This window comes from Mustelus asterias, unplaced genomic scaffold (assembly GCF_964213995.1).
Source record: "Mustelus asterias unplaced genomic scaffold, sMusAst1.hap1.1 HAP1_SCAFFOLD_1456, whole genome shotgun sequence".
In the NCBI taxonomy this organism is placed as follows: Eukaryota; Metazoa; Chordata; class Chondrichthyes; order Carcharhiniformes; family Triakidae; genus Mustelus; species Mustelus asterias.
Genome location: NW_027591401.1, coordinates 71366 through 85333, shown reverse-complemented (window position 1 = coordinate 85333; position 13968 = coordinate 71366). Strand labels below are relative to the sequence as shown.

Here is a 13968-nt window from a genome sequence, read left to right as displayed (position 1 = left end):
GGGAAACTACTTCTCCTAAAGGGTTTTGGAATTCGCTGCCCCAAAGTGCGGTGGATGTTGGGACAGTGAGTACATTTAAGGAGGAGTTGGACAGATTTTTAATTGGGAATGGGGTTGAAGGGTTATGGGGAGAAGGCAGGAAAATGGGGATGAGGAGCATATCAGACATGATCGAATGGCGGAGTGGACTCGATGGACAGAATGGCCTCATTCTGCTCCTATATCTTATGACCAATGGGACAAACATGATGGGCCGAATGGCCTCCTTCTACACTGCAGGGATTCTATGATTCTCTGACGAATGGAGCAATCACGATGGGCCAAATGGCCTCATTCTGCTCCTATATCATATGAAATTACGATTAATGGGACAGACATGATGGGCTGAATGGCCTCCCTCTGAGCTACGGTGACCCCCATAGCTGTGAATTTCGAGGAGAGAGGTAAGAGTGATGTCGACTGAGTGTTTTGGGGTCTGTTTTGCTCGGTGTTTGTGGACAGCGTGGCGTCACATGTAGCCACAGCTTTACGCGATGACAAGTGAACTGGCGACGAGGATAAAAAAAATAACTCCACGCCCTGGCGTTCCTTCCTCTCCCCTCCCCTCCCTCCACCCCCCCCCCCCACCCTTTTTTTTCTCCCTCACCACACCACCGCCACCAACCCCCCCCCCCCCAAACCTTCTGCAGGTCTCTTCCAAAGGGCCATCGCGCAGAGCGGCACTGCCATCTCCAGCTGGTCCGTCAACTACCAGCCGGCCAAGTACACGCGCATCCTCGCCAAGAAGGTGGGCTGCAACTTCGCCGAGACCGTCGACGTGGTGGACTGCCTGCGCCGCAAGTCGTACCGCGAGCTGGTCGACCAGGACATCCAGCCCACCCGCTACCACATCGCCTTCGGGCCGGTGGTGGACGGCGACGTGCTTCCGGACGACCCCGAGATCCTGATGGAGCAGGGGGAGTTCCTCAACTACGACATCCTGCTGGGCGTCAACCAGGGCGAGGGCTTCAAGTTCGTGGAGTCGCTGGTGGACAACGAGGATGGCATCTCGGCCAGTTACTTTGACTTCGCGGTCTCCAACTTCGTGGACAACCTCTACGGCTACCCCGAGGGCAAGGACATCCTGCGTGAGACCATCAAGTTCATGTACACCGACTGGGCGGACCGCGACAACGGCGAGATGCGGCGCAAGACACTGCTGGCCCTCTTCACCGACCACCAGTGGGTGGCGCCAGCCATCGCCACCGCCCGCCTCCACGCCGAGTACCAGTCGCCCACCTACTTCTACACCTTCTACCACCACTGCCAGAGCGAGATGAAGGCGGTGTGGGCTGACGCGGCGCACGGCGATGAGATCCCCTACGTCTTTGGCATCCCCATGATCGGCGTCACCGAGCTCTTCCCCTGCAACTTCTCCAAGAACGACGTCATGCTCAGCGCGGTGGTGATGACCTACTGGACCAACTTCGCCAAGACCGGGTGAGCCCACCGTCGCCCCCTGGGGGCGCACGTTAGAACATCGTAGTGGTACAGAATCCCAAAGCAGGCCATTCGGCCCACCATAGAATCCCCACAGTGCAGAAGGCGGCCATTCGGCCCATCGAGTCTGCACCGCCCACAATCCCACCCACACCCTATCCGTTGACACTGCTAATGCACCTGATACCAATGAACATTTGAGCATGGCCAATCCCCCTAACCTGCACATCTTTGGACACTAAGGGGCAATTTAGCATGACCAATCCATCTAACCTACACATCTTTGGACACGAAGGGGCAATTTAGCATGACCAATCCATCTAACCTGCCCATCTTTGGACACGAAGGGGCAATTTAGCATGACCAATCCATCTAACCTGCACATCTTTGGACACTAAGGGGCAATTTAGCACGGCCAATCCATCTAACCTGCCCATCTTTGGACACGAAGGGGCAATTTAGCACGGCCAATCCATCTAACCTGCACATCTTTGGACACGAAGGGGCATTTTAGCATGGCCAATCCACCTAACCTGCCCATCTTTGGACACTAAGGGGCAATTTAGCATGGCCAATCCACCTAACCTGTACACCTTTGGACACTAAGGGGCAATTTAGCATGGCCAATCCACCTAACCTGCCCATTTTTGGACACTAAGGGGCAATTTAGCATGGCCAATCCACCTAACCTGCCCATTTTTGGACACTAAGGGGCAATTTAGCATGGCCAATCCACCTAACCTGCCCATCTTTGGACACTAAGGGGCAATTTAGCATGGCCAATCCACCTAACCCGCACATCTTTGGACTGTGGGAGGAAACCGGAGCACCCGGAGGAAACCCACGCAGACACGGGGAGAACATGCAGACACCGCACAGATAGTCACTCAAACCGGGAATCGAACCCGGGTCCGTGGCGCCGTGAGGCAGCAGTGCTAACCACTGTGCCACCGTGCGCCCTCACAGAACGGAGCGGTATTGCACAGGAACAGGCCCTTCGGCCCACCATGTTGTGCTGGCCATGTCACCAAATTAAACTAGTCCCTTCTGCCTGCCCTTGCTCCCTATCCCTCTATTCCTCGCATATTCATGTGCTTATCTAAAAGCCCCTTAAACACTCCTATCGTATCTGCCTCCGTCACCACCCCTGGCAGCGCGTTCCACACACCTCCCGCTCTCTGTGTAAAAAACTTGCCCCTCACATCTCCTTTGAACCTTCCCCCTCTCACCTCAGTGCGTGCCCCCTGGTATTAGACATTTCGGGCAAGAGTCTACAGCCTCGCTCGACCACGAGAGGGCGGCACGGTGGCACAGTGGGTTAGCACTGCTGCCTCACAGCACCAGGCATCCGCGTTCGATTCCTGGCTCGGGTCACTGTGTGGAGTTTGCACGTTCTCCCCGTGTCTGCGTGGGTTTCCTCCAAGTGCTCCGGTTTCCTCCCACACTCCAAAGATGTGCAGGTTAGGTGGATTGGCCATGCTAAATTGCCCCTTAGTGTCCAAAGATGTGCAGGTTAGGTGGATTGGCCATGCTAAATTGTCCCTTAGTGTCCAAAGCTGTGCAGGTTAGGTGGATTGGCCATGCTACATTGCCCCTTAGTGTCCAAAGATGTGCAGGTTAGGTGGATTGGCCATGCTAAATTGCCCCTTAGTGTCTAAAGATGTGCAGGTTAGGTGGATTGGCCATGCTAAATTGCCCCTTAGTGTCCAAAGATGTGCAGGTTAGATGGATTGGCCATGCTAAATTGCCCCTTAGTGTCCAAAGATGTGTAGGTTAGGTGGATTGGCCGTGCTAAATTGCCCCTTAGTGTCCAAAGATGTGTAGGTTAGGTGGATTGGCCATGCTAAATTGCCCCTTAGTGTCAGTGGGATTAGCAGGGTAATTATGTGGGATTACAGGTATAGGGTCTGAGTGGGATTGTGGTCGGTGCAGACTCGATGGGCCGCATGGCCTCCTTCTGCACTGTAGGGATTCTATGATTCTCTGAGACCCAACCCCCCCCCTCCCGCCCCGCCCGAGGTCAGCGGACCTTCCCATGTCCGCCCCTCTCCCGCTCCGATTCCCGGGGCTGGTGGACCAGTGGAATTCCGGCGATCTACTCTGGGGAAAAAAGATTCTGGGAGGTAGTTCCCTGTCCCCGTTCCCGTGGCGGGGTTGGGGGGTCGGGGGGAGGGGGGAACCATACAAAGATCCATTGACCTTAGGCGGGATTTTCTGGTTTTGGGGCGAGTGTGGTCGGTAAACCCCACCCTCTGCCTGTCAACCCTATCTGTGCCTCTCGTCATGTTCTAGACTTCACTCAGGTCTCCCCTCAGCCTCTGCTGCTCCAGAGAAAACAACCTTAAGTTGAAGTTTATTTATTCTCACAAGTCAGGCTTACATTAACACTGCAATGAAGTTACTGTGAAAATCCCCCTAGTGGCCACACTCCGGCGCCTGTTGGGGTAACACTGAGGGAGAATTTAGCACGGCCAATGCACCCTAACCAGCACGTCTTTCAGACTGTGGGAGGAAACCGGTGCACCCGGAGGAAACCCACGCAGACACGGGGAGAACGTGCAGACTCTGCACAGACAGTGACCCAAGCCGGGAATCGAACCCGGGTCCCTGTCGCTGTGAGGCAGCAGTGCTAACCCGCTGTGCCACCGTGCCGCCCCAGTTTGTCCAGCCTCTCCTCGCTCACACTCTCTAATCCAGGCAGCACCCCTGGTCAACCTAGATCCCAGGGTTTCAGACAAAGCTCGGCACAACATCGTGGGCCGAAGGGCCTGTTCTGTGCTGTACTGTTCTATGTTCTATGTTCTAACCTCTTCTGTACCCTCTCCAAAGCCTCCACCATCCTTCCCGTCATGTGGCGACCAGAATGGAACGCAATATTCTCACCAACATGACATCCTGACCCTTGTACTCAATGTCCCGACCAATAAAGGCACCATAAGCATTGCAAAAATAATTAAGACATCTGAGGTGGCCTTATATATTTATCTCAAGTCTGAGAGACATTCAGCCCATTGCATCTGTGCCGGTCATAGAGTCAGAGAGGTTTACAGCATGGAAACAGGCCCTTCGGCCCAACTTGTCCATGCCGCCCTTTTTGTTAGACCCCTAAGCTAATCCCAGTTGCCCGCGTTTGGCCCATATCCCTCTATACCCATCGTACCCATGTAACTGTCTAAATGCTTTTTAAAAGACAAAATTGTACCCCCTCTACTACTACCTCTGGCAGCTCGTTCCAGACACTCACCACCCTCTGTGTGAAACAATTGCCCCTCTGGACCCTTTTGTATCTCTCCCCTCTCACCTTAAACCTATGCCCTCTAGTTTTAGACTCCCCTGCCTTTGGGAAAAGACGTTGACTATCTCGCTGATCTGTGCCCCTCATGCCTTCGATATTCTCATCCGAATCATTAATATAAATGACAAATGGGCCCGGCACTGATCCCTGAGGCAGGGCGTTAAAAGGTGTGAAACTATTAGATGCTGATGCTTCAAGAGACTTGGGTGCAGACAGAAAGTTAGCAGGACTGGTAGATAAGGTGTTTAAGAAGGGATATGGAATACTTGCCTTGCCATTAAATATAGAATCATAGAATCCCGACAGTGCAGAAGGAGGCCATTCGGCCCATCGAGTCTGCACCGACCACAATCCCACCCAGGCCCTATCCCCGTAACCCCACTTATTTACCTTGCTGATCCCCCTGGGATTCGGGGCAACTTAGCACGGCCAATCCATCTAACCTCCACATCTTTGGACTGTGGGAGGAAACCGGAGCACCCGGAGGAAACCCACGCAGACACGGGGAGAATGTGCAAACTCCACACAGACAGTGACCCAAGCCAGGAATCGAACCCGGGTCCCTGGCGCTGTGAGGCAGCAGTACTAGTCCGTGCCACCCACATGTATTAGTATATCGAGAAAAGTATTGTTTCTTGCGCGCTGTACAGACAAAGCATACCGTTCATAGAGTACACAGGGGAGAAGGATTTGATTTATTATTGTCACATGTATTGGGATACAGTGAAAAGTATTGTTTCTTGCGCGCTATACAGACAGAGCATACCGTTCATAGAGAAGGAAAGGAGAGGGTGCAGAATGTGGTGTTACAGCCATAGCTAGGGTGTAGAGAAAGATCAACTTAGTGCGAGGTAGGTCCATTCAAAAGTCTGACAGCAGCAGGGAAGAAGCTGTTCTTGAGTCGGTCGGTGCGTGACCTCAGACTTTTGTACCTTTTTCCCGACGGAAGAAGGTGGAAGAGAGAATGTCCGGGGTGCGTGGGGGGTCCTTGACTTGCAGGCTGCTTTGCGGAGGCAGCGGGAAGTGTAGACAGTTATTCTATGGAATAAAGTAGACTTTATTGTACGGGAGTCACAGGGATGAAGGATTCTCGCTGCAGTTGTTTTGGTGAGAGCGTGTCTGGAATAGTGTGCGCAGATTTGGTCTCCACGTTTCAGATAGGATAGACTTGTGTTGGAGCCGGCACAGCGATAGTTCTCTAAATAGCTCCCTGGGGTGAGGGTGTGGTCCTACGATGAGAGGCTGGGTAAATTTGGGGTGATATTCTCAGGAGTTGAGAAGAATGAGAGGTGATCGCATTGAAACCTACAAGGATCTGAAGGGGTTTGACAGGGCGGGCACTGAGAGATTGTTACCCCCAGGCTGGGGAATCTAGAACACGGTTGTCCAGGGCGGGGGCGACAGTCTCAAGATAATGGGGGGGGGCCGATCGTTTAGGGCTGAGTTGGGGAGATATTTCTTCACTCAGTGGGTTGTGAATCTTCGGAATTCTCTGCCGAAGAGGACTGTGGGTGCTCCATTGTTGAATATATATAAGGTTGGGGGTGAGACGGATCTTTGGTCTCCGGGGGAATTATGGGATATGGAGAGAGGGTGGGAAAACGGAGTTGAATCCCAAAATCAACCGTGATGGGATTGAATGGCGGAGCAGGCTCGATGGGCCGAATGGTCTACTCCTGCTCTTATTTCTTGAGCTGTTGCGCTTTGCACCTTTTGCTTAACTCAGGGTCCCTCTCCACCGATGAAGTGTGGTGGCTGGGTGTTAATGTAGGCACTTTGTGCACAGCAAGATCCCATGAGATGATCCCATCAGATCATTTCTTTAACGTTTATTTATTATTCGTTGCAAGTCAGCTCACATTAACACTGCAATGCAGTTACTGTGAAAATCCCCCAGTCGCCACACTGCGGCGCCTGTTCGGGTAATATGGAGGAAGAATGTAGCATGGCCAATCCACCTAACCTACACATCTTTGACAGTAAGGGGCAATTTAGCATGGCCAATCCACTTAGCCCGCACATCTTTGGACACTAAGCGGCAATTTAGCATGGCCAATCCACCTAACCTGCACATCTTTGGACACTAAGGGGCAATTTAGCATGGCCAATCCACCTAACCTACACATCTTTGGACACTAAGGGGCAATTTAGCATGGCCAATCCACCTAACCTACACATCTTTGGACAGTAAGGGGCAATTTAGCATGGCCAATCCACTTAGCCCGCACATCTTTGGACACTAAGCGGCAATTTAGCATGGCCAATCCACCTAACCTGCACATCTTTGGACACGAAGGGGCAATTTAGCATGGCCAATCCACCTAACCTACACATCTTTGGACAGTAAGGGGCAATTTAGCATGGCCAATCCACCTAACCTGCACATCTTTGGACACTAAGGGGCAATTTAGCATGGCCAATCCACCTAACCTACACATCTTTGGACACGAAGGGGCAATTTAGCATGGCCAATCCACCTAACCTACACATCTTTGGACAGTAAGGGGCAATTTAGCATGGCCAATCCACTTAGCCCGCACATCTTTGGACACTAAGCGGCAATTTAGCATGGCCAATCCACCTAACCTGCACATCTTTCGGACTCTGGGAGGAAACCAGAGCACCCGGAGGCAACCCATTCAGGCACGGGGGAAACATGCAGACGCCACACAGACAGTGACCCCAGTCGGGGATCGAACCGGGGTCCCTGGCGCTGTGAGGCAGCAGTGCTAACCACTGCGCTACCATGCCGCCCTTTCTTTAAGTATTGATTGAGGGGCTAAATATTCGGCTCGGCTACAGGGGGGGATATCCCACTCCCCCCAACAACCCCCCCCCCCCTCCCCTTTCTTCCGAAAGTGGCCATGGGATCTTTAACATCCACCTGTGAAGGCCTGACAGGGATTGAGGTCTCACCTGTGTTATGTAAGGGAGGTGGTTCCCCACTCTGTGAGTTAACACCTAACCACTCAGAGGAATACCTCACCCTATAATCTGTTAAAGTGAGTGTGCGAAGACATTCTGCCCTCAGCAACTTACAGTGGCTAAATCAAAATAACACTCTGTCTCAAATCAACAAGTCACACTTTATTCTTCTCCCTAACAGTGAACAAGTTAACTAAAGACCATGAGACCTCGGAGCAGAATAAGGCCACTCGGCCCATCAATTCTGCTCCGCCATTCAATCATGGCTGATTATTTTTCTCATCCCCATTCTCCTGCCTTTTCCCCATAACCCCTGATCCCCTTATTAATCAAGAACCTATCTATCTCTGTCTTAAAGACACTCAATGACCCGGCCTCCACAGCCTTCTGCGGCAAAGAGTTCCACACATTCACCACTCTCTGGCTGAAGAAATTCCTCCTCATCTCTGTTTTAAAGGATCGTCCCTTTAGCCTGAGGTTGTGCCCTCTGGTTCTAGTTTTTGTCACTAGTAGAAACATCCTCTCCACGTCCACTCTATCCAGGCCTCGCAGTATCCTGTAAGTTTCAATAAGATCCCCCCCTCATCCTTCTAAACTCCAAGGAGCACAGACCCAGAATCCTCAACCGTTCCTCATTCGACAAAGATGTGCATGTTCGGTGGATTGGCCATGCTAAATTGCCCCCTTAGTGTCAGGGGGACTAGCTAGGGTAAATGTTATGGGGTAGGGCCTGGGTGGGATTGTGGTCGGTGCAGACTCGATGGGCCGAATGGCCTCCTTCCGCACTGTAGGTTTCTATGATTCTATGACAAGCTCTTCATTCCAGGGATCATTCTTGTGAACCTCCTCTGGACCCTTTCCAAGGCCAGCACATCCTTCCTTAGATACGGGGCCCAAAACTGCTCACAATATTCTGAATGGGGTCTGACCAGAGCCTTATACAGCCTCAGAAGTCCATCCCTGCTCTTGTATTCTCTCGATATGAATGCTAACATTGCATTTGACTTCTTAAACTGTTAACAAATGGGATCAAACACTTTTCTAATGGAATGCTGTTTAGATAATGGCAATTCCCACTCATTAACAAAAAAAATAGAATTTTTTTTAGGCACTCTCAAAATACAACAAGGTTTTACCTTCCGGAAACTTCTGTCTTCTTTCTTCTGTCTGAAACCTCTGGCTTCTTACATAGAAACGTAGAAACATAGAAAACTACAGCACAAAACAGGCCCTTCGGCCCCACAAGTTGCGTCGAACATATCCCTACCTTTTAGGCCTACCTACAACCCTCCATCCTATTAAGTCCCATGTACTCATCCAGGAGTCTCTTAAAAGACCCTATTGAGTTTATAGACCTATAGAGTTCTTTTTGGTAACTTTTCTATTCACATGAGGCTTTGAGCTAAAAACTTTTTTAAAGTTTATGTATTAGTCACAAGTAAGGCTTACATTAACACTGCAATGAAGTTACTGTGAAATTCTATCAGCTGTGGCAGAGACAGCTATCTCTCTCCCTCTCTCTTCCTAAAGCTGTGAGCTGTGATTTGGTAGGTGCTATTCTTCCATTGGTGCCACCGTCTTCTCTCTCTTATACCCCTGGTGACATCTCAATATTTCCCACAATAGGATTGATTGGTTTTGCAGGTTACCAAATCTGATAGGCTGCTGTTATTTGAAAGGGTGCAGAGGAGATTTACAAGGATGTCGCCTGGATTGAGTGGCATGCCTTATGAGGATAGGCTGAGGGAGCTCGGTCTTTTCTCCTCGGAGAGACGTAGGATGAGAGGAGACCCAATAGAGGTATATAAGATGTTGAGAGGCATAGATCGGGTGGACTCTCAGAGGCTTTTCCCCAGGATGGAAATGTCTGCTATGAGAGGACATGGGTTTAAGGTGCTGGGGGGTAGGTACAGGGGAGATGTTAGGGAGAAGTTTTTCACACAGGGGGTGGTGGGCGAGTGGAATCGGCTGCTGTCAGTGGTGGTGGAGGCAAACTCAATAGGGTCTTTTAAGAGACTCCTGGATGAGTACATGGGACTTAATAGGATGGAGGGTTACAGGTAGGCCTAAAAGGTAGGGATATGTTCGGCACAACTTGTGGGGCCGAAGGGCCTGTTTTGTGCTGTGGTTTTTCTATGTTTCTATGAATGCCTGATTGGTTAAAATACAAAAACAGTCTGTTGTCTTGGCAACACTGCTGCCTGGCCTCTCGATACAATTATTTCAGTCTAGGTTCTCTGTGTACTTGCATTACTCGAAAAAAAACCACCACTCCTTTGAACAGAAAACACCAACTGCGCAACACCTGAAAGATGGGTACCTCAGACTGTGCAGCACTCCTGTAAGCGGCAGATCGAGTGGGTACGCCCAGGTTGCCACTGTGGGATTTGAACCAACAACCTGTAGGGTTGTTGTTATTTGGACCTGAACTTAAGCTACTCTCCAGGTAGTTAATTTAGAATTCCAAACCAAAAGGACAGCAGTCGACTCAAATTCTCTTAAATACACTTTTGCTCATTTAATACATTACATTACACACCAAACTCAGTCACAGAGTCATAGAGGTTTCCAGCACGGAAACAGACCCTTCAGCCCAACTTGTCCATGTTGCCCAGTTTTTACCACTAAGCAAGTCCCAATTGCCCGCGTTTGGCCCATATTCCTCTATACCCAACTTATCCATGTAACTGTCTAAACGCTTTTTAAAAGACAAAATTGTACCCGCCTCTACTACTACCTCTGGCAGCTCATTCCAGACACTCACCATCCTCTGTGTGAAAAAATTGCTCCTCTGGACCCTTTTGTATCTCTCCCCTCTCACCTTAAACCTATGCCCTCCAGTTTTAGACTCCCCTACCTTTGGGAAAAGATATTGACTATCTAGCTGATCTGTGCCCCTCATTTTTTAATAGACCTCTATAAGATCACCCCTCAGCCTCCTACGCTCCAGAGAGAAAAGTCCCAGTCTCTCCAGCCTCTGCTTATAACTCAAACCGTCAAGTCCCGGTAGCATCCGAGTAAATCTTTTCAGTACTCTTTCTAGTTTAGTTATATCCTTTCTATAATAGGGTGACCAGAACTGCACACAGTATTCCAAGTGTGGCCTTACCAATGTCTTGTACAACTTCAACAAGACGTCCCAACTCCTGTATTCAATGTTCTGACCGATGAAACCAAGCATGCCGAATGCCTTCTTCACCACTCTGTCCACCTGTGACTCCACTTTCAAGGTGCTATGAAGTTGTACCCCGAGATCTCTTTGTTCTATAACTCTCCCCAACACCCTACCATTAACTGAGTAAGTCCTGCCCTGGTTCAATCTACCAAAATGCATCACCTCGCATTTATCTAAATTAAACTCCATCTGCAATTCTGTAACCTCCCTGTCCTTATATTCTGTGTCTCGGCAAATAAAGGCAAGATTCCCATATGCCTTCGTACCCATCTTATTTCCCTCTGCTGCCTTCAGGAATTTTGGACATGCACCCCAAGGTCCCTCTGGTCCTCTACTCCGGAGCACCCTCCCGTTCATTATGTATTCACTTGCCTTGTTAGTCCTCCCGAAATGCATCACCTCACACTTTTCGGAGTTAAATTCCACTTGTAGGCAGCAGTAAAACCTACTTTTGAGCAAATGCACAGTGGTTAGCACTGCGGCCTCACAGCGCCACAGGGACTCGGGTTCAATTCCAGCCTCGGGTCGCTGTCTGTGTGGAGTTTGCGTGTTCTCCCCGTGACTGCATGGGTTTCCTCTGGGTGCTCCGGTTTCCTCCCACAGTCCAAAGATGCATAGGCGAGGTGGACTGGCCATGCTAAATTGCCCCTTAGTGTCCAAAGATGTGCAGGTTAGGGGGATTGGCCATGCTAAATTGCCCCTTAGTATCCAAAGATGTGCAAGTTAAGGAGATTGGCCATGCTAAATTGCCCCTTAGTGTCCAAAGATGTGTAGGTTAGGTGGATTGGCCATGCTAAATTGCCCCTTAGTGTCCAAAGATGTGCTGGTTAGGTGGATTGGCCATGCTAAATTGCCCCTTAGTGTCCAAAGATAAGTAGGTTAGGGGGATTCACCATGGTAAATTGCCCCTTAGTGTCCAAAGATAAGTAGGTTAGGGGGATTCACCATGCTAAATTGCCCCTTAGTATCCAAAGATAAGTAGGTTAGGGGGATTCACCATGGTAAATTGCCCCTTAGTGTCCAAAGATGTGCAGGCTAGGTGGATTGGCCATGCTAAATTGTCCATGAGTGTCCAAAGATAAGTAGGTTAGGGAGATTCACCATGGTAAATTGCCCCTTAGTGTCCAAAGATGTGCAGGTTGGGTGGATTAGCCATACTAAACTGCCCCTTAGTGTCCAAAGATGTGCGGGTTAGGTGGATTGGCCATACTAAATTGTCCCTTAGTGTCCAAAGATGTGCAGGTTAGGTGGGTTGGCCGTGCTAAATTGCCCCTTAGTGTCCAAAGATGTGCAGGTTAGGTGGGTTGGCCATGCTAAATTGCCCCTTAGTGTCCAAAGATGTGCAGGTTAGGTGGATTGGCCATACTAAATTGTCCCTTAGTGTCCAAAGATGTGCAGGTTAGGTGGATTGGCCATGCTAAATTGTCCCTCAGTGTCCAAAGATGTGCAGGTTAGGTGGGTTGGCCATGCTAAATTGCCCCTTAGTGTCCAAAGATGTGCAGGTTAGGTGGATTGGCCATACTAAATTGTCCCTTAGTGTCCAAAGATGTGCAGGTTAGGTGGGTTGGCCGTGCTAAATTGCCCCTTAGTGTCCAAAGATGTGCAGGTTAGGTGGGTTGGCCATACTAAATTGCCCCTTAGTGTCCAAAGATGTGCAGGTTAGGTGGATTGGCCATGCTAAATTGCCCCTTAGTGTCCAAAGATAAGTAGGTTAGGTGGATTGACCATGGTAAATTCTCCTTAGTTTCCAAAGATGTGCAGTTTAGGTGGATTGGCCATGCTAAACTGCCGCTTAGTGTCCAAAGATGTATAGTTTATGGGGATTAGTGGGACAGTATGTCGGAAAGTTGGTGCAGGCTCGATGGGCTGAATGGCCTCCTTTCGCGCAGTAGGCATTCTGCCGGTGTCAGATATTGCTGGATAACGGTGCTGAGGATGAGACAGAACCGCCAATTGTTTGTCTGATTTGTTCCCCTTGTGTCCTCCTTGGCAGGGACCCCAACAAGCCCGTCCCCCAAGACACCAAGTTCATCCACACCAAACCCAACCGCTTCGAGGAGGTGGCCTGGACCAAGTTCAACTCCAAGGAGAAGCCCTACCTCCACATTGGCCTGAAGCCCCGCATCCGTGAGCACTACCGCGCCAACAAGGTGGCGTTCTGGTTGGAGCTGGTGCCCCACCTGCACAACCTCCACGACATCCTGCAGTACACCTCCACCACCACCAAGGTCCCGCCCGAGGACCCCTTCATGACCAAGCGGGCCAACGGCAAAGGCTGGACGGTGACCACCAAGCGGCCCTTCATCACCTCGTCGCCCGAGCAAGACCACACGGACGAACCGCCCAACTACGCCCGGCTGCCCGAGGACTCGCGGGACTACTCGACGGAGCTGAGCGTGACGGTAGCCGTGGGGGCCTCGCTGCTCTTCCTCAACATCCTGGCCTTCGCCGCCCTCTACTACAAGCGGGACAAGCGGCACGAGCTGCACCGGAGGCTCAGTCCCCAGCGGAACACCACCAACGACCTGGCACATGCCCAGGAGGAAGAGATCATGTCCCTGCAGATCAAGCACAACGAGCACGAATCCCACGACCTGGAGCCCCTGCGTCCCCACGAGATCCTGCGGCCTGCCTGCCCGCCCGACTACACCCTGGCGCTGCGGCGGGCCCCTGACGACGTGCCCCTGATGACTCCCAACACCATCACCATGATCCCCAGCACCATCAGTGCGATGCAGCCCCTGCACTCCTTCAACGCCTACCCGACCGGCCACAACAACACGTTGCCTCACCCGCACTCCACCACCCGGGTATAGTCGGAGCCGGCCCGAGGCCCGGCGCTACCCCCCCCGCCATCTCCCCCTCCGCCTGCCCCCTCCCCACATCTCCCAGAAGACACACCATGAGAACATGGCCGTCCTCCCTGGAGGGGAGCGCGTACGATTGGATAAAGCTTTTTCTTCCCCCCCCCCCGCCCAACACTCCGATATGTTTCGAGATTTTCCACACAAACAAAACACCCCCCCTCCATTCCCCTCCTCCCCTCCCCCCTCCATTCCCCTCCTCTCCTCCCCCCTCCATTCCCCTCCTCTCC

General features: G+C 51.3%; 1 protein-coding gene across 1 annotated transcript; it reads left to right on the top strand.

The window, feature by feature from the left end:
* Positions 1-689: 689 nt before the first annotated feature.
* Positions 690-13690, top strand: LOC144488313 (neuroligin-4, X-linked-like; the record flags this gene model as incomplete). The annotated part of the gene is made up of 2 exons (XM_078206360.1): positions 690-1479; positions 12868-13690. Coding segments are annotated over 2 exons (1613 nt in total), but the record flags the coding sequence as incomplete, so codon positions are not given.
* Positions 13691-13968: the final 278 nt, after the last annotated feature.